Source organism: Phocoena phocoena, chromosome 19 (genome assembly GCF_963924675.1).
Source record: "Phocoena phocoena chromosome 19, mPhoPho1.1, whole genome shotgun sequence".
NCBI classification, from domain to species: Eukaryota; Metazoa; Chordata; class Mammalia; order Artiodactyla; family Phocoenidae; genus Phocoena; species Phocoena phocoena.
In genome coordinates this window covers 11,061,281-11,080,935 of record NC_089237.1, presented here as the reverse complement: position 1 = coordinate 11,080,935, position 19,655 = coordinate 11,061,281, and the positions used below count along the sequence as shown (strand labels likewise).

General features: G+C 44.1%; 1 protein-coding gene across 2 annotated transcripts in view; it reads right to left on the bottom strand.

The window, feature by feature from the left end:
* Positions 1 to 19,655, bottom strand: part of RPTOR (regulatory associated protein of MTOR complex 1) — a 343,232-nt gene that overhangs the window by 264,005 nt on the left and 59,572 nt on the right. For both annotated transcript variants that reach the window (XM_065898159.1, XM_065898160.1), the window contains exon 2: positions 3,640 to 3,742. In XM_065898159.1, the coding sequence (XP_065754231.1) occupies positions 3,640 to 3,742 (103 nt within the window). The remainder of the gene's footprint in view (positions 1 to 3,639; positions 3,743 to 19,655) is intronic.

The following is a 19,655-nucleotide window of genomic DNA, read 5'->3' as shown; positions in this document are numbered from 1 at the left end:
ATTTGCCACTAAAAGGAACTGGGCTCCTTGGAGAAATGGCTGATCCCAGGAATGGAGCAGGGAAAGACAAGATGAGACAGAAAGTACAGATGTAACTCTAAGGACGATGGAAACAAGACAAAAGGCCATATAAGCCAGTGGGAATGGGTTCCCACTAGCTAAATGGGAAACAAGTGGAGTATCAAGATAAATGATGGTAATATTGGACTATAATCCACTGATTATAATATAAAATAGGAATAAAAATATATAAAATATAAAAAAGGAAACCATGAGTTCAAATTGAATAAACTGAAAGTCTGATGAGGAAAGAAATATTAACGCAGCCAAAGTACCTCTTCCCTCAAAATACTTATTAACTACAAAAGGGAAGGGGGCGAATTTCACAGCTGAAGTTCAGGTACCACACCAACTTAATCAAGTGATAAAAGAGTTACATAACCAGCAATGGGATAAATCAAAGTCACGTGCCACCTGACAGGACACCACAGAGGAAGGCGGATCTCTTCCATGACACTCTTGCCAAAGAGGCATAAACAAAATTTAATCCCGAGGAAACATCAGGGTTGTTCTGCTAAACAGAGCACTGGTGATCTTCTGAATGTCAAGGTCATGAAGGTTAAGGAAAGACTGAGGCCTGCTGCAGCCTGAATGAGACTAAATTAAGGGCAATGGGTGATACAGCGAAGGGTCCTTGTGCCATAAAGGACCTTATGGGGACACCTGGCAAACTTGAGCGCAGCCTGAGGCTAACCCAGTAGCAGGGCATCCATGTTAATCCCCTGTCTGTGAAGACCGAGTTGTCATTATGAAAGAAACTCGTTTGTAGGAATCACACACTAAAGGATTCCAAGGTGATGGAGCATCATTTCAGCAGCTTACTTTCAAATGAATCAGGAAAAACACTGCTTAGTGCTCTACTTGCAACTTTTGAAAATGCTTTTTCAAAATAAAAATTAAAATACAGGCTGCTAGACACCATTACAAATTTGCTGAATCAAATCTCTAAGAGGTTTTTTTTTCTTATCCCATATTGTTAAAATCACCAACATAAGGACCCACTTTTTAACAAAAGCCAAGCGAAATTTTTTCAACTTAAAAAAGGCAATGTGGGGACTTCCCTGGTGGTGCAGCGGATAAGAATCCGCCTGCCAACGCAGGGGACACGGGTTTGATCCCTGGTCCGGGAAGATCCCACATGCCGTGGAGCAACTAAGCCTGTATGCCACAACCACTGAGCCCGCGGGCCACAACTACTGAAGCCTGCACACCTGGAGCCCATGCTCCGCAACAAGAGAAGCCACTGCAAGGAGAAGCCCGCGCACCGCAACAAAGAGTGGCCCCCACTCACCACAATTTAAAAAAGCCCGCGCAGCAACAAAGACGCAATGCAGCCATAAATAAACAAACAAATAAATAAATAAAATTAAATCTAAAAAAAAGGCAATGTGCCCTTTTGAATTCAAAATCCATCGAAATTATGACAAAGTAGATTGCATACCTGAATTGCAAAATTTTTTTAAGAACACAATATTAAAAAATCTATTCGTTTGCTGGATTTCACACCAAGAAGGAAGTAAGGAATTCTTTGCGTTTTCATTAACATTGTCCCATAAATACTGATCAAAGAGACTGGGTGAGATGTGAGGGAGGGTTCTTTGATTCCTATTTGGGGACAGGAGGGTAGGATGCAAAGGACCCCTAGAGAATCTAATAAAAACCAAGGGCCCTCAGCCCGGAAGGTGCAATGCTATACTCAGACACCACCGACCACACAATCCCAGCGGGCTCACGCATCCCTAGGAGTACACACCAGGATCCAGGTTGAGAAGCCCTGTGTTAAAAAACCTAACAGAAGAGTAGTTAAAGAGGGAGGAAATAGAAAACAATTGATTAAATTCAGCTTTGACAAGGGATAAGTGAAGTGGAAACAGTCAGTGGTGGCTAATAAGAAGTCAATTTCAATCGGCACAGTCACCAGGGGATGGCAGAGAGCCAAGAAAGCATCTGAGGAAACTGACCACAGAAAACAGCTACTGACACCGGGCTTGGGGAACAAGGGGCCTATGCTTCAGGCAGGAGGCTGTGAAACAAAGGCTGTCATCCTAAGACACCCCCAAAGAGTAGCGAGACAGGTAAGTGGGAAAAATAACGTTTTTTTCCAATTCAGATTATAATAAGTCTGTAATTTTTACTATTTAAAGTAGATAAAGGGAATTTCTGCTTTTGCTTAGAATAGAAAAAGCTGGGGTGGGGGGGGTTGCTCTGATCCTACCAAGAGAAAGCTGAATAATCAGTGACGGAAACAAAGGAAAATTCATACTGTGATGGCTTCATTGGTAAATTACACTAAAATTTAGAGAAGAAATAATACCCAAATCAATACAAACTCTTCCATAAAAAAGAAAAGATGGGAATACTTCTCAACTCATTTAATGAGACCAAGCATTATTTTGGTACCAAAACCAAACAAATATGTTAGAAGATGAGAAAACTATAGACCAATATCCTTCATAAACAGAGATGCAAAATTCCTTAACAGAATATTAGCAGTCAAATCCAGGAACATATGAAAAAGATAATACAAGTGAGGTTTATGCCAGAAATTCAAGGTTGGCTCAACAACCAAAAAATCAATCCATATAATTCACCACATCAACAGACTAAAGGAGAAAAGCCAGGTGATTATCTCAACATGTTGAGAAAGCATTTTATAAGATGCAACATTGATTCCTGACAGAAACTCTCAGCAAACTAAAAATAGAAGTGAACTTCTTACGTTAGAAAAGGCATCAGAAAAAAACTTTGGCTAATGCCCTATTTAGTGGTGGGAGCCTAATGCATTCTCCCTAAGACCAGAAACAAGTGAAGGTTGTGGACACTCACCATTTCTAGTCAGCACTGTGTTAAGATGATCCGAGGAGGATGACGACAAAGAACAGCCTCGCCTCCTCCTGGAAAGAGCTAGGTGGGACTCCTCACTGTGCAACTGAGGCACCTGCATGCAGGCATCAGTCATTCAGGTTTAAGTGTATATAGCTTGTACTGGGCTTCCCTGGTGGCGCAGTGGTTGAGAATCTGCCTGCCAATGCAGGGGACACGGGTTCGAGCCCTGGTCTGGGAAGATCCCACATGCCACGGAGCACCTAGGCCCGTGAGCCACAACTACTGAGCCTGCGCGTGTCTGGAGCTTGTGCTCTGCAACGAGAGAGGCCGCGACAGTGAGAGGCCTGCGCACTGCGATGAAGAGTGGCCCCCGCTCGCCGCAACTAGAGAAAGCCCACGCACAGAAACGAAGACCCAACACAGCAATCAATCAATCAATCTATCAATAAATAAATAAATAAAGCTTGTACTACATGCCAGATGCAGGACAAATTTAAAGGAGAAAATTATATAATCCAATAGTCATTACCTTATCAATTTTTCTTGAGACACTTTCTCCACTGCAAATCATAAGTGAATGTATCTAAAATAGCCTAAAGGTTATATAACTGCAAAATGAAATAAAATCTTCAGATTTACACAAACCAATCACAGGCCTGCACTGGACCAGGACAGTGGAGGCAAGCCCTGCCAAGCCCAGAACGCCACGCAGTGACCCCTGCAACAGGCTGTAAGAGAGGGACCCATGCTTACCAATCCAGCATTCCAAACGTGCACACGGAGTAGTCTTCACCACATCTGGAGGGTCCACACCAACATTCAGGCACAAAACTAAGGCAACGCTGACGGTCTTCATCTAGAAACACAACAGAAAAAACAAATAATTCAATATGAAACTCACTGATGAGTTTTCCAGTTGTTAAAATGTTCCCAGACATACGCAGCCCTCTGCTTCTACAGCCGGTCTTCAGTCGCCTGTTACCTGTGCCACCCCAGGGGTACTTCACAAGTAAGACAGGGTTTCAGAGTCAAGTAAGCAGATGGGGAAGAGTACATGGCAGGAGAGGCTTTTCTCAGGCTTCCTTATGATACACTTCCAGAAACAGAATTATTTGATCAAAAGATATAAACATGTTAAGACACTTGATACATTCTGCCAAATTACTTCGCAAAAACTCTGCACAAATTTACATTCTGACCAGTTCATTGCTATTCTCATTATTTAAAATTGTTAATAATTTGATGAGAGAGAAATTGTCATACTGATTTAGTTTGCATTCTTTAGTATTAATAAGGTTGAATATTTTTTTCAAATATTTGTATCCTTTGTGGATTTTCTACTCATGTTTATACTACCATTTATTTACTAACATTAGTGATCTTTTCTAATTGGTTTTCATGTACTCTTTACATATTAAAGATGGCATCCACATAATTTATTGTAAATATTTCCCTAGTCTAGTGTTTGCCATTGGATTCCTTCCTGTTTCTTGACATACCGAAGCCCTGGACCCATCAGCTGATACATCTTCCTCCACACCTGCTCCTACTCCAACTCCGACTTCCCAGTGTTAGGAAACGTCAGCCCCACCTATCCAGCTGCTCAAGCCAGAAATCTGGAACTCATCCTTCATTAGTTCACTTGTTCAACAGATATTTACTAAGCACCTACCAGGTGCCAACCGCTATTTTTACAAAATGAAGATACAGTAGTAAATCAAAGAAATAAAATCCCTGGGACTTCCCTCGTGGTCCAGGGGTTAAGACTCCGTGTTCCCAATGCAGGGGGCACGAGTTCGACCCCTACTCAGGGAACTAAGATCTCGTATGCTGCACAGCACGGTCAAATAAATAAATAAAAGAAAAATCCCTGCAAGGAGGGGCAAGATATCATTTCAAATAGGGTGGCCGCTAGGAAGACCACCTGTGCCTCTGCTCCCTCCACCAGGCTCCCGAGCGCCAGTGCCCACTGTGACTCCCCGTCCATCTCTTTTGTCCTGCTCCTGAATGTCTCTGAGTCTGTCCACTCTCTGTTGTCAGGCAGGTGGTGCAGGATGAGATAGGGTATTTACACAGCATTCCTATGCTCTCTGATCATAATCCTACTTCTTCTACCTCAGCTGACACTCTAGACAAATTGCATTCCCTCCACCTCTACAACTGCAGTTAATGAACTTAAAATAACAATTCTCAGTAAAATAAATAATTTCTAATTTCATTATAAAAAGTATGATCTCTGAGGCTCTCCAAGTCCTTAGACAGAAATACTAATGGAAGCACTATCATCGCTCTTTAGTCCTGCAAGGCAGCTAATGGGCCTCACCTCACTAGGCCTCCACCAAGTGTAGTGTTCATTACTAATCAAACATTACTGACAGCAACAGTTTCTCCGTGATTGCTTTGAAGGTGGGCAATAGGAAAGCATGGCCCTCAGAGAGAAGGTATAAAATTAGCTACACTCCATAAATTAAGATATTAAAGGAATTAATTTGATTCATCCTGGCATATATAGTACACACCTAACCCTACATCCTGCCTTTTTATATCTTTTAAGAAAACAAGGGCAAACATCTCAAGAATATATTGACCCATGAACTACAAACATGTATTTGACCTAACACCTAGCTACCAATTTAATTCCACAATTGGGCAAAAGACAATACCAGTAAATATCCTTAAGCCAATCAAATATGTCTTTGCTCCCCTGCAAATTGTCATGGCATTGGCTTGATTTCAAATGTGGTGGATTTTAAATTCTTAGCTATACCCTAAAGTGTCTTTTTGGTATTTTATTTTCATTTCTATGGCAACCTCATTCCAAAAATTCTAAATTCATGTTTTTAATAATACAGTTATAGCATTAAGAAAATATAAGGGCTATCAAATTTACTGTGCCAAAAATTGCATAATAGTACATAAAATAACCATTTGGAATTTTAAAACATTTCTTCTCCAATGTCATATAATTGAAGATGACAGAGTTATATCCCTAGAGGTTAATTTCGAATTTGAAAAGAGTATCATTTTGAGAAGCTCTAAAACATTAAGTGATCACTGAAAACGTATGACCTTGGACATGTCGGTTAATTCCAATCTCTCCTGAACAATTCTCTCACCCTAAAATGATGCAGATGATCTCTCAGGCCCCAAGATTTCTCTGATCCTAAAGTTTTGACTCCAGGACTGGTCTCTCCAGCCATACCGGAAGTATCTCTAAAGGCATGGAGCACCCTGCCTTACGATTCTGAACCCAACCTAGAGGGCTCAACATCACCTTGGCTACAAGGTGGGAGAGGCTGGGGACAGTCGGGCAGTGGGGGCCTGACGCTGTTGTAACAGCCTGGGCAGTTTCCCATACAATCCTCTGGTGCCAGATGTATTGTGAAATTCACGATTTTTCCAATTTACAAAAGGATAATATGGTATATATCCCATATCCCATGTAAAATACCAAGAAGGGTCTGGAGTAACATCCTATTCAAAACCATTAAAATTTCCACTGAAATGCACAAATATCAACAATCCATGGAATAAAGACTATCAATAACCTCATACCAGCTCACAACCCAGTTGTGCCCCCAAATGAGTTGCGAAAACATTTCCAGTATTCAGAGCTTTTGGATTTCAGAATTGCAGATGAGGGCCTGTGGACCTGGATCACTGCCTCTACTTGAAAGCCTCTGTATACTGCTTGTCACCTTGCTGATTAAAAATACATTAATGCCTGTCACCGAAGAATTCAAAACAAAATCACAAGGAATTCCTTTATTGGTTTCTTCCTACTTAATTATTTGATAACTATATATTTTTTAAAAGATACAGTGGATCAAACCTGAGTATAAATTCACAGGCTGGCATGCAATGACACCCAAGCTGTTATACAGAATGAAGAAATTATGTAGCTTAAACTGGCCAATCACTGCTTTCTGCTCCCCAAACCGAGAGTCTGACTCACTCCTATTCCTTCCAACATAAACAACTAAGCGTAATGGAAAATAAACAGAAAGCAAGACTAGGATTTGCCATATATGCCACAACATTCACTATTCCCCTGTTTGTCTGAGGGCAAAGCCACCCAATTCCCAGCAGTGCTCATTAAGATTCAGAGCATCAAGCAAAAACTTTGAGCAGAGCCAAAGCTATACAAATGCATAATTTATAAAGAAAGTCAGAAACTAGAACATATAGCAAACAGAGTAGATACACTACAGGAGGGGTGGGGGGAATCAAGTTGTTGAAGAAAAGGAAAAACCAGTTTGCCTCCTAACTCCCATCCCAAAGACTGCTAGAAAGAAGTGAACACTAAACCTAGCAAGAAGCACTTCAAATGGAATTTTTGCAACCAAGACCAATAATACAAAACAAGATACTCATCACCAGCAGCAACTGTGTGAACCTGGGCAATCCCGGTTGTCTATTCCTTTGCTCATTTCAATGGGAATTGGCAATGAGGGAGTGGTTCTTGCATGTCTGAGTTCAGTTTGTTACCTTGAGCCAGAGGCCTAACTTGGGTTTAAGGACTCTTTTTTGAGGCCAAATTCTGTCTATATTCCCCTGTTTTTAAATCTACGTTCACGCCTATAAAATAGCCTAATAAAAAGTGAAGACACAAGAGGTAACTTTTCAACATCGAAAATTAGAAAGTCTCGCCCAGAGCTACTGTCTTAGATGTGTGCAGATCCCTCCCTCCCTCACCCTTCCCACCCCATCCAAACGCTCAGGACATGTGGAGTACGTGTACCTCCAACACCACGATGCTTAGGAAATTTATATTTCTAAAAGCCAAATTAAAGAACTGAATACAAAATAGGTTGATCATAGGGACTTCCCGGTGGTCCAGTAGTTAAGACTCCACGCTCCCAATGCAGGGGACCCGGGTTCGATCCCTAGTCAGGGACCTAGATCCCACATGCCGCAACTAAAGATCCCTCATGCCACAATGAAGATCCAGCATGCCGCAACTAAATATCCCACATGCCGTAACAAAGATCCCATGGGGGAAAAAATAGGTTGACTATAGAGATCATAACTGCTTTAAACAAACTAAAGAAATCGCTTCTCAGAGGAATCCTATACTAAATCTTTTTGTGATTCCTTCATGAAACAGATGGTCTTCCCTTGGTGCCACCTTTGTAAACCTGGGTGTCTGTGGTATGGGGTTCTACATGCCCCACCTGGTCTGAGGAGCCAGTCTACTTGCACTAATGAGCTGAGTGAGGGACCAAAAATGACTTCCTTGCCTTTTCCTGTAACACCTTATGAAATGAAATTTAAGTGTGTATACACACAGAGATAAAATTAACTGTTCAGTCTCCTTACTTAAAAAGTGAAAATAAAAATACTTAATTGTCGGGCTTCCCTGGTGGCGCAGTGGTTGAGAGTCTGCCTGCCGATGCAGGGGACAAGGGTTTGTGCCCCCGTCCGGGAAGATCCCACATGCCGCGGAGCGGCTGGGCCCGCGAGCCATGGCCACTGAGCCTGCGCGTCCGGAGCCTGTGCTCCGCAACGGGAGGGGCCACAGCAGTGAGAGGCCCGCGTACCGCAAAACAAAACAAAACAAAAACTTAATTGTCACAGAGGGATAATAAGAAGATGACAAATTAACTCTAAATAATTCGACTATATAAGGTCTAAATATGGTAAACCATTCTGTTGAAGCCGAAGGGTCTGACTTGAGGGCACAGGTTAAAGAACACTCTGTGCCATGTGCTGGAACATCACAGCATCTTTAAAGCACATTTGCAGGTTGCACAACTCTGTTGGTAGAGGGTGAACTTTGTAGCACGTGCACTATATCTCAATAAAGCTGTTAGAAAAGACATCTTTTCAAGGAATGTTAAACAGCATGGGACATACCCAAACATAACCTGAGTGAAGAGAGGAGGTACACAACCAGATCCATAATTATTATCCCAAATGTGCAAGTATACATATGCAGAGGACACAGAGTTAAAAAACAAGATGTCACAAGTAGTTTTGACCTCTGTGGATGACTCCTCTTTTCCTCTTTCTACCTGGCCCTTCTGTGTGTGTATTTTCAAATTTTCTACCGTGAACATAAGTTATTTCTATAAGTGGAGGGAAAGGTTATAAAAATTATTTTATCACAATAGTCAAGGATTTTTTTACATGTGTGCATATATGTATATATAATTTTTATTGTATCCTGAAAATAAAGAGAGTAGCTTGTTCGGTTAGCTGAAGTTTAGACACTAGTCTAACTTCCAAGGCAACAAGTGGGCCAGGACTGAGGAAATGCAATGCGGGTGATTCCCAGCATGCTTGCGGAGACAGAACTCTGCTAACCAAACTGAATGTGGCCTCATAATCAACAATATACCTGGTCTTGGCAAAGCAAATAAGTCAAAGGGCTCTAGTCTATTTCTTCTCCACTCCTTCCCAGGTCAGGACACAAGATAAGGCCCACTGCTAAAATTGCTTTCAACAAGATTCTCCAATTCAATAAATGGATCGATTTCAAGCCTGTTTAGAGATTTCTGTTATTTGATAAACACTGAACAGCTGCTTTACCACTCCTAATGTAAATTAAAATTAGCAGCAGCAGCACGGGAGTGAGTCATTCATTCAGGACTAATTTTTCTTCCACTCTTTATTATCCAGCATATGCTACCCATGGTACAGATTTCATAAAAACAATCTCAAGGCAAACCAAAGTACACAGAGCTCCCAGGTGGCTGAAAAAATACACCCGAGGTGGTTGGAACACCTTGATAACAGGCGTTTCACCACTAAGTCTGAGGATGCTACATGTGGCTGTTATCTTCTGCTACCATCCACTCTCTTGGTTGGGACAACGTATGTTATGAAGCTGTTCTCAAAGGTCTCACAGCTCCAAGTGGAGGGTAGTGTGGATTCTGCTAACAAAGGCCTTGAAGAGCATCACAGCCAGGAGCTGGAGTGTGGGCCCCACTAAGTTGTCGAGGCAGAAGTGTGGCTAAACATGTTTTTCAGGAAGACTAACATGACAACGGCTAACATTTACTTGGGAAGGAAGAGGCTGGAGGAAGGGAAATTAGCCCGGAAGTAGTTATAGTGAAACAAGAAGACCTGCACTGGGTGCGGGGAGAGTGGGAAAGAAAGAAACCTCTATTTCAAAGAGAACAGGGGATAGCATGTGCTGCTAAGTGGGTGTCGGAGATGAAAAGCATAAAGGTCCTGCGTGGCTGAAACTCCGTAATAAGCCATCCATTAAAAGCCCCCATGGGGAACTGTGGTAGACATCTGCCATCTGACTCCCCATAACCTTTTTTACACCTTCCATCACCTTGATAACTTCCTATGCTGTGGGTCCCACCTTCCCAAAGTAGAAAATAAGAACAATTGTGTCTTAGACTCTCTTGCAGCTAAGGGGCCAGCATGTGGCCTGGGCTCCTCCAGTCAGATACACCTGCCCAAGAATCAAGTTCCGAATCCAGCAATGCCAGGCCCCTGCTCCACAGGGAGCTGTGTGGCTGAGGCACCTGACTCTGGAGGGTGGCAGCCGCACAGCTGCTAAGCTCATCCCGATGTCCCAGTGGTTCAGCAGCTACCGAGGCCCCCTTGGGATCTTCAGAAGATCTGGGTCTGGCCCTGGGTCCTCCCAGAGATCTTCAACACATTCCTTTTCTGCTTAACCTCCCAGCATGGATTCCAACGCCTATAACTAAGAATCCTTAAGGCTCTTTAGGGGAGAAAACATTCAGAGGCCAAAATCATCACTGGATTTAACTACGTGGGCATCTTGTACTAATCGCCAACTCAACCGTCGTCAAACCAGGGAACTGAAGACACACAAAGATTTTGCCAAGGTGCTGTTATCCCAACAAGCGGCACTTTTGCCTCCAATCTCACACAGACTAGCTGACCGTATCTAAAGGAGGGAAGAAGGAAACGAAAGGTCTTAGCTGAATCATCACTGAACCATCACCATCAAGAATCTTCCTGAGCCCTGAAAATACTCAGTCTGAAGGCAGCAAAAGTAGCATCTTGACCTCACAGTGATTTAGATCTAAAACTGGTTCGGGCAACTCCTTTTCCTTTGATTATAAAAATGTAGCCCACTAAGTTCTCGGCACAGCACTCCCTTGCCTGCCCCCTTGTATCTCTCACAAGCATACTATACTAATAAAACTCTTCCCTTACCTGTCATGCTGCCTCTCGCTGAATTCATTCTGTACCAAGACAGAAGAACCTATGCTCTACTGAGCCCCCAAACATGTTCTGTGGTTTCAGGACCATGGCCCGGGGAGTGCACAGCAAAAGCTTCATACCTGCCAGGAGGTGAGCTTCATCTACGGGAATGGGGCCCACAGAGGGTCCCTGGCTCTGGGGAACTGTGGTGATGTTTATGTACTGTGAGATTTGATTTGCTTTTTGGTCTTTTTATAAATACATGCACATACTACTATATATTGGAAACAATGATTGGCTGTAAGTGGAGAACACAGAGGTTTTCGCTGTACCCTTCTTTCAACTCTTCTACTTGTATGAAAGTTTTTCAGAATAAAGCCTTGGATGCAATCTACACTGAAAAAACTAAAACTGATCACAACAAGAATCCAAGCAAAAATATACTCTATTGCTTGAAACTAGTTTCCAGGTAATAGAAAGCATTTTTGTTTCCATGAAAGGACAGTTCTGGAAACCATTCTCCTCAGCAGACTGCACACAGAGCTGTCCCACTCTAAAACTCAACAGAAAAGGCAGGGGTGCCACAACATCCAAACATCAGACACACTTTCTACCATTCAGCTTAACTGATGGGGTGCATGACGGTACCCTGAGTACACACACTAAGCCTGGAAATCAGAGAACTCTCTGGGTTTTCATTCATTCATTCATTCATTCACGCCGCGGCAGGTCTTTGTTGCAGCACGCAGGATCTTTGTTGTGGCACGCGGGATCTTTGTTGCGGCATGCGGACTCTTAGTTGCGGCATGCGGACTCTTAGTTGCGGCATGTGGACTTCTTAGTTGTGGCATGTGGACTCTCAGCTGCAGCATGCGGGATCTAGTTCCCCGACCAGGGATCGAACTCGGGCCCCCTGCATTGGGAGCTCGGAGCCTTACCCACTGGACCACCTGGGAAGTCCCCAGGAGTGAATTCTAACCCATCAGGGATGGCAGCACTTCCTGTGGCCTTCTCTTCATCAGTACATGCAGCAGAAGCTTTATCAGTAAGACTGGACGCTCCCTCAGCTTCTGTCACATGGGTCAAAGGACCGCTCAGGAAGCTCTACCTCACATCCCTGCCCTCCCAGAGACAGAGCTGCACAAGAACCACAAAGGGGCACAGCATGAGACCATGACCTCCTGCCCTTCCCCAGGCAAAGGTCCCACATGTGGCACCTCCACACCAAACCAGCTCCCTCCCCGCACCATCGCCACCAGCAGGACACCTCATCATTCTGTAACTACTGTGAAGTAAATTAAGTCCACTGACTAACAACAACAACCAAACACTTGCTCACTTTAATAAGCTAAGGTAACTGACAACAATGGGAACATTCCACGTTACATGAACAAAATTCACAAATGCTTTCCATCTACATCATCATCGTGTTGTACAATCGAGCTTCTGCTGCACGTACCAGGACTAGGAAATGTTTCACATTTTGCTTAGCTGACTGTGTAATGAAAGTAGTAAAACTGAACAAACACATGGAAAAGGAAGGGGGGGGGAGGAGGAGGAGGCGGGAGGCTAATTCCTCCTCGAAAGCCTCTCCTCCTGTGGCTTAGTGCCCTCCCGTCCGCTGACCTCTCCTTGTCATCATCCCCTGCCTCCCGCAGCCTCAAACCTGCTCCACCCGTGTCGCCTCCTATGTGAGTGAAAGGTACGGACAATTACCCAGCTCTAAATCTGGACACTTCACCCCAATCTAATGTTACCAAATTGATGTCCACGCTGCCCGTCTCCATACCCTGAGTTCAAGCCTCAACCTGTCTCTCCTCCATGACTCCAACTGCTCCCCTCCAATCCAACCTCCTTTAATACATCTCCATTTTAACACCATGGGTGCCTTCTACACTGACAGCCTAACCGTGCCATCCCATCACCCGGAGAGCACAGCAGTGCAAGGCCCCACAGGATCACTCCTTTACATTCATATACATGGCCAACAACTCCCCAAACATGCAACGCTCTCTCACATTCTTTGCCTTTTTTCTGGTCACCCTGTGCTTCACTGCACACACGCATGCACATGCACACGCGCACGCGCACACACACACACACGCTGCATGCGGATTTAGGGGAAATGTCCACCTCTACACCTAACTAAACTATTAACATCTATTTTTAAAAAAAAGAAAGAAAGAAAATAAAAACTGAGAAAAAAGACAAATATCAAAAACTAGGAAAAAGAACACAAAATACAAACAAGCACTTTCCAGAAGAAAAAACTCAAAAGGCCAACACACATACCAAAAACTGTGCAAGCTCACTATTTCTTAGAGAAATAGAGACAAGATACCATTTCACATCATTGTATTGGAAAAAACTTCCAAGTCTGACAGTACCTATACTAGCAAGGTTGTGGGTGAACAGGAGCTCCAGACACTCCTGGACGCGGGAGCTCGAACACACTATTGCCTGGAGAGGATTCTGGCAACACGATGGAGTGGAAGAGTGTGCATGTCCTACAGCTCTGTTCCGTTCTAGGTAAATACCCTAGAGAAACGCTCACATGTGCAAATGCAGGCACGATAAGGACATTCACTGGGTGCTGTCTTGAGAAGTGAGAAAATTAGAAACAACCTAAATGTCCAACAATGGGGACTGGATGCATTACATGTATGTTCGTTTATAGAGCTCTTCTCCACAGGGGATGAATGAAAGTCTTCTACTGAGATATCAATGAGACCGTAAATATTTCTACGTTTTTTCAAATGAATGCAAAGATTGGAAAAGAGTTTATAAAAGCTATGAAAGTGAAGGCAGCACAAAGACTCCTCTGACTCTTGGAGACCGAGTATCCCGCCCATGAAATCACCATGGCAATATGACCAGCAGGGACAGACGGCACATGGGAAAATCTGCATCAAGCACATTAGGAAAGCTTTCTAGTTTTCCGGGAAGAACCCCATTCATCATTGCTGAGATGACAATAACTAGAAACAGAAACTGTAGTGCATGCAATTAACCTCTACGACCATAGCAGCAAATTCCAGCAATTACAGGCACTTGACCAAGTCATGCGCCGAGTGTAGTGGTCCCATCAAAACCACACGAAGCAGCACCTGTAAAACGAGGGCACTCAATACACACTGACTCAGAAAAGAAATGTTGTCAGCGGTTGTGGCTGGACCCTGGCACTTCACCAAAGGGGAGGAACAGCTCCAGACCATGTTGCACTCAAAGTGGTCACGGTGGCTGTGAGCCTGGCCCACCTATGTTAGGTAGATTAGGTGTAGCAAATGTGTTTTGACTTACAATGTTTTCAACTTATGATGAGTTTATGGGACTTAACTCCATTGTAAGTCAAGGAAGATCTGTAATGGGTCATTTTCCTTGTTAGAAAATGAATCTTTCACCTGAGTAGCTCCCTCTAGAAACCTAGAGTTGCGTTTCAATCAGGGAATGGCCCTACTGATTGATAAGAGATATTATTCAGAGGTAGATCTGCAATTCGACACTCTTCCCACCACAAAAGACCTTTAGACCTTTAAAATGAATGAATGGGTGGGTAGATATGTAGGTAGATAAATAGGTAGGTAAACAAATAGATAATAAATGGGTGGGTAGGATGGATGGATGGATGGATACACAGATCAAAACAGAAGCCTGAAATTTGCCTTAGGCATATAATTTCCCACAGTGTAATCACTAAAACAAAATCATGCAAATATAAGCAGAACAGGACTAGTCCCAAAATCCAAAATTAATCAACTACTTCGACTAAAGAAAGATAGGGGGAGAAAACTGTCACTCACTATGAAATTTGTTACATAATTGCATGTATTTTTAAAAATCATGTGAACATTTTTTAGTGGCTAAGGAAACCACCTCCTTAAAAACTCTGCTGGTAAGAGACACCATAGAAAATAACGGCACCATGCCTGACATACCTTGAGCTTCACACAACTACCGGCATTTCACAAACTTAGATAGTAGAGGACAGTCAGATCCAGAGTAACACCAGTTCCCAAAGAGCAAATCCACTGCTTTTCTGATTTAGCCACAGCTTGTTCTGGAGCCAGTTCACCCCATGGACCCAGGGCCTGAGACAGATCCTGATCATGAACAACTGAACAGATGGGTTTGTGCGGGCCTACTGTGTGACAACTGCTCTGCTGGATACTTTATGTACATAACTTCATTTTCAAACATAAGTAAGTATTATCACTTCTATTTTACACTACAGAACCCATAGTTCGGGAAGAGAAACGCCCGTGTGACCCCAACTGGATTCAAACCTCCTTCTATCTATCTACTTTTCTATCTACTTTGCAGCCAGCATTTCCCTGCCCATGTTCTCCAGCCCCAAGCAATATATTTTCACTGACTCCTAAAACTTGGAAAGGGTTTACATATCATCTGCTCTGTCATCATCATATCCTCACATTTTTTTTAAACTCCATAAAAATGAAACCTGAGAGGTTACATAACTTTCATCTCAAAACAATTACTTAGTAGTAAGAGTAAGACAAAATTTCAAGCCGTCAGTGACTTCACTCCAAAATGCAGAGTTAAAAGTATTTAGTCTTGGGCTTCCCTGGTGGCGCAGTGGTTGAGAGTCTGACTGCCGATGCAGGGGACACGGGTTCATGCCCCGGTCCAGGAAGATCCCACATGCCACGAAGCGGCTGGGCCCATGAGCCATGGCCGCTGAGCCTGCACGTCTGGAGCCTGTGCTCCGCAACGGGAGAGGCCACAACAGTGGGAGGCCCGTGTACCGCAAAAAAAAAAAAAAAAAAAGTATTCAGTCTCTCTTTCCTCTTTGCCTGGCTGAAAACTTCACCTTGAGATTTACCCAAACTTGCCCTTAAACCCCCAGCCCCAGGGTCAACTGAGAGTGATGGTGAACTGAGGACCACACCTCAAGACCTGGATTGTATTAACCCTTCTTTCACCATATTTTACTCAAATCCACAAAAGCCATGTTTCTCTTAGACCCCCAGCAAGAGTGGACCTCCACTCCAGGAAGAGACTGTGAAGGGCAGCCGGAGAGGGACACAGGAGACTGTGGGAACTCTCCATGGCTGCATGCAGGTGTGTCCTGTGCAGAGTGCACAGCCAGTGTGCAGATTTCACCTCTGGGCCAAGAGAGCCAGTACCATCAGCAGCCCAGCTCTTGACTCTACTTCCCTTCCCTCAAAAGACTAGCTCATTCCTTCGTTAAATGATATTCTCTAAATTTACAAAGATGGAGGAATTTATTTTACACACTTTTGTAATGCAAATACACTGTATAGGTACTCAATATTTAGTTACAATTCAACACTGTTCTCACAAAAGCAACTCTGCCTGTAGAGAATGGACTTGAGGACACGGGGAGGGGTAAGGCTACGCTGAGAAGAAGTGAGAAAGTGGCATTGACATATATACACTACCAAATGTAAAACAGATAGCTAGTGGGAAGCAGCTGCATAGCACAGGGAGATCAGCTCAGAGCTTTGTGACCACCTAGAGGGGTGAGATAAGGAGGGTGGGAGGGAGATGCAAGAGGGAGGGGATATGGGGATATATGAATGCATATAGCTGATTCATTTTGTTATACAGCCGAAACTAACACACCATTGTAAAGCAATTATACTGCAATAAAGATGTTAAAAAAAAAAAGTAAAAATGAAACAAACAAAAAGGGACTCTGCCATCATTTAGTACCTGCATAGAACAGAAGCTCAGGAAAGTTCAGTTTCTATCCGATACTTAACACGAAATTCTGAAAAACTAAGTCTTTTCTTCTTCCAACATTACCTATCTATCTTCCAACACTTCCCTTTTGTGACTATAACTATATCATATTTCAGTATTTGGCTGAAACTGGCTTCCTGCTGAATACCTGTTTTCCTTAAGGGAATCTGGAATTTCAGTACCTGCCACTCAGAGGCTGCGTACATGACCAGCCCCAGATAGGAACCTTTAGTGCTGAGTCTTTACCAAATTTCCCTGGCCATCAACATTCCACACGTCTTGTCCTAACTCGTTCCTGGGGGAGTGAGGCATGTTCTGTGTGACACCTCTGGGAGAGGACCCTTGGAAGCTTCTGCCTGGTTTTCCCCAGACTTCACCCCATGCACCTTTTCCCTTTACTGGTTTTGCTCTGTCTCCTTCCGCTGTAATGGTCGTAGCCATGACTACTACATGCTGAGTCTTGGGAGTCCTAGTGAATCATCGGGGGGGGGGGGGGAGCAAGGGGGTGTCTTGGGGACCTTTGACGCAGACCATATGTGTACAATCAAACAATAATCAACTTTTCTCCCGATCCTTCCCTCAACCCTTCAAAGGATATGCCAACTCCTACAAATAGCACTGAGTGGGTCAGAAATGTATCTTCCTCCCCAGGCTCTCAGATTTAATGCTTATTAGTACCTGATTACAAATTAGACCTTTAACCAACCAGTCTTAAGCTCTCGGAAAAGTAACCATTTATGCCAAGTCCTCCTCATCCTGACATTTCATTGCTGTAACAGTTTCTTGGCATGAAACAGGATAAATTAGACTTAAATCATTTTCAATTTGCTTAACAAAGTCCACAGGATAAATTGCCTGGATAAAAGTGAAATTATTCCAGTTGACTGAGATATTTTTCACAACAAAAATAAATGGCATAGTGAGTTAGGCAGATTGCAAATCCAACCACCATAACAGTTCCTACTTCTCACTGTGTGTCAAGAAAAATACTCCAAGACATATAAACATGGAAAGGCACAAGGCACAAAGCATCCCATCTGTGATGACCATCAAATGGAAGGACCTAAGAAAACTCAGTGTTCTTTGGCAGCAAAACTATGGAATCATATGCCATAGAAAGTTTAAGGAAAACTGGAATGTGTGAGATTAAAACTTCGTGAATCTCTGTGGGGCCTCACACCACCTCTAATACATGAGTGCTTGCTGTGATGCGGAGAGAGTGGGTTCCACGTCCTGTGGGTGCACAACAAACTACCCACTTAGTGGCGATTCTACAGGTCAGAGATTCACAAAAGGACGAAGGGGACAGCTCATCTCTGCTCCTCAATGTCTGGGGCCTCAGCTGGCAAGACACAAAGGCTGGTGATGACTCACACTGGAACCACCTGGAAGCTTCTCTCACACACCTAGCAGTTGATGGTGGTGTGGGCTGGGATGACAGGAATACCAGTGAGTAGCTTCCCAATGTGGTCTCCCAAGTGGGGCTGGTCTGGGCTTCCATGGTGGCTGGGTTCCAAGCATGGGCATCCCCACGAGAACCAGGCAGAAGCTGTGTTGTCTTTAGCCCCCAAGGCACAGAGCATCATTTCTATCATGGTCACAGATGGCCCAGGCCCCAGAGTAAGCAAAAGGGATGTGGCCTCTCAGTGAAAGGAGTGTCACCGCCACACTGCAGTGGCACCGTGTGGGATGGGAGATGGCTGTGTGGTCCTCTTTGGAAAATAAAATCCACCAGCCTGGTCTACCCTCTGGCCACAGTTCACATCCGTCCACATGCAAAATGCACTTGGCACCTCCCCAAGGCTCCAAGGCCCACGAGGTTACCACCTCAGCTTGAAGACCAGGATCTCATCATCTAAACCACGTCAGGGGAGCATGAGGCTCGTCACGTGTTCCCTCAGATCTAAAGGCCTATGAACTAGAGACATACACATGGCCCGCACACATGGAGGGGCTGGCACAGGACAGCAGGGTCACACACACCCAGAGCCCTGATTAGGGCTCTGGTCTGCTGCCTGGTGCTTGTGCTCTGGGGCTCGTGGTTCCAGCCTCTCAGATGTACTTCATTTCCCATAAAAAGTAGCCCCTGTTTGCAGCTGGGGAGTTTTCTCAGCCTGCTTCCTGTCAGTACAAGTTTGGAGGTCCAAAGGCCTTTTTTCATTTTGTTCTGTTTCAGTTCAAGCAGATACGTAATCTCTTACAATCTTTGTGGGCTTTTTGTGTAACAATTTATAATCCACTCCATCAGACAAAGCTACACCCATAAAGAGAGGAGCCCTTTGTCCCCGCCTCCCTTTCCAGGCTGAGGGTCAGCATCCTTCTGATTCTCAGAGGCCAGCCGCTGAGGGAAAGACCACAGCCCAGATCCAAGGCCTCAGCAAAGGCTCCCACAGACCAGCCTAGATCTGCGAACTGCCTGAAGCCATTCCTTCATTTGAGGACCCTCTGACTGGAGGAGAGGCTGGAAATGAGAAAGTTTTATTTTTGAACCCAGCAAGTCCTGTCTCTTTATACTGAAACACTGTTCTTTAAATCACCTGCCTCCTCTCCAGTTCTATCACAGGCACCAAGTGGAAGCCAGGTGGCTCTTTGAATATTCTGCCTGGATATCTCCTGAACTAAATTACTAGGTTCATTAAATACATTTTGTGTATTCTGCTCTTTATCACAGCAACAGCAACCCCAAATGCGCCACCACCACATAACGAGGAGCTCCTTTCCTCCAGTTCACAATAAAACGTACCTCCTTTCCTTTCAGGGATGTGGTCCAAATCCAGCCAGGCCCACAGGCTTACTTACTGTCCATCCAGGCAGAGGAGGGAGACAGACACCACATGCCCACCCCATCCCCAGCCCTAAAGCTTCTGCGAGGCCCTTAGACTTTTGCCCGCCACCTGGACCCTAAGCCAATGCCA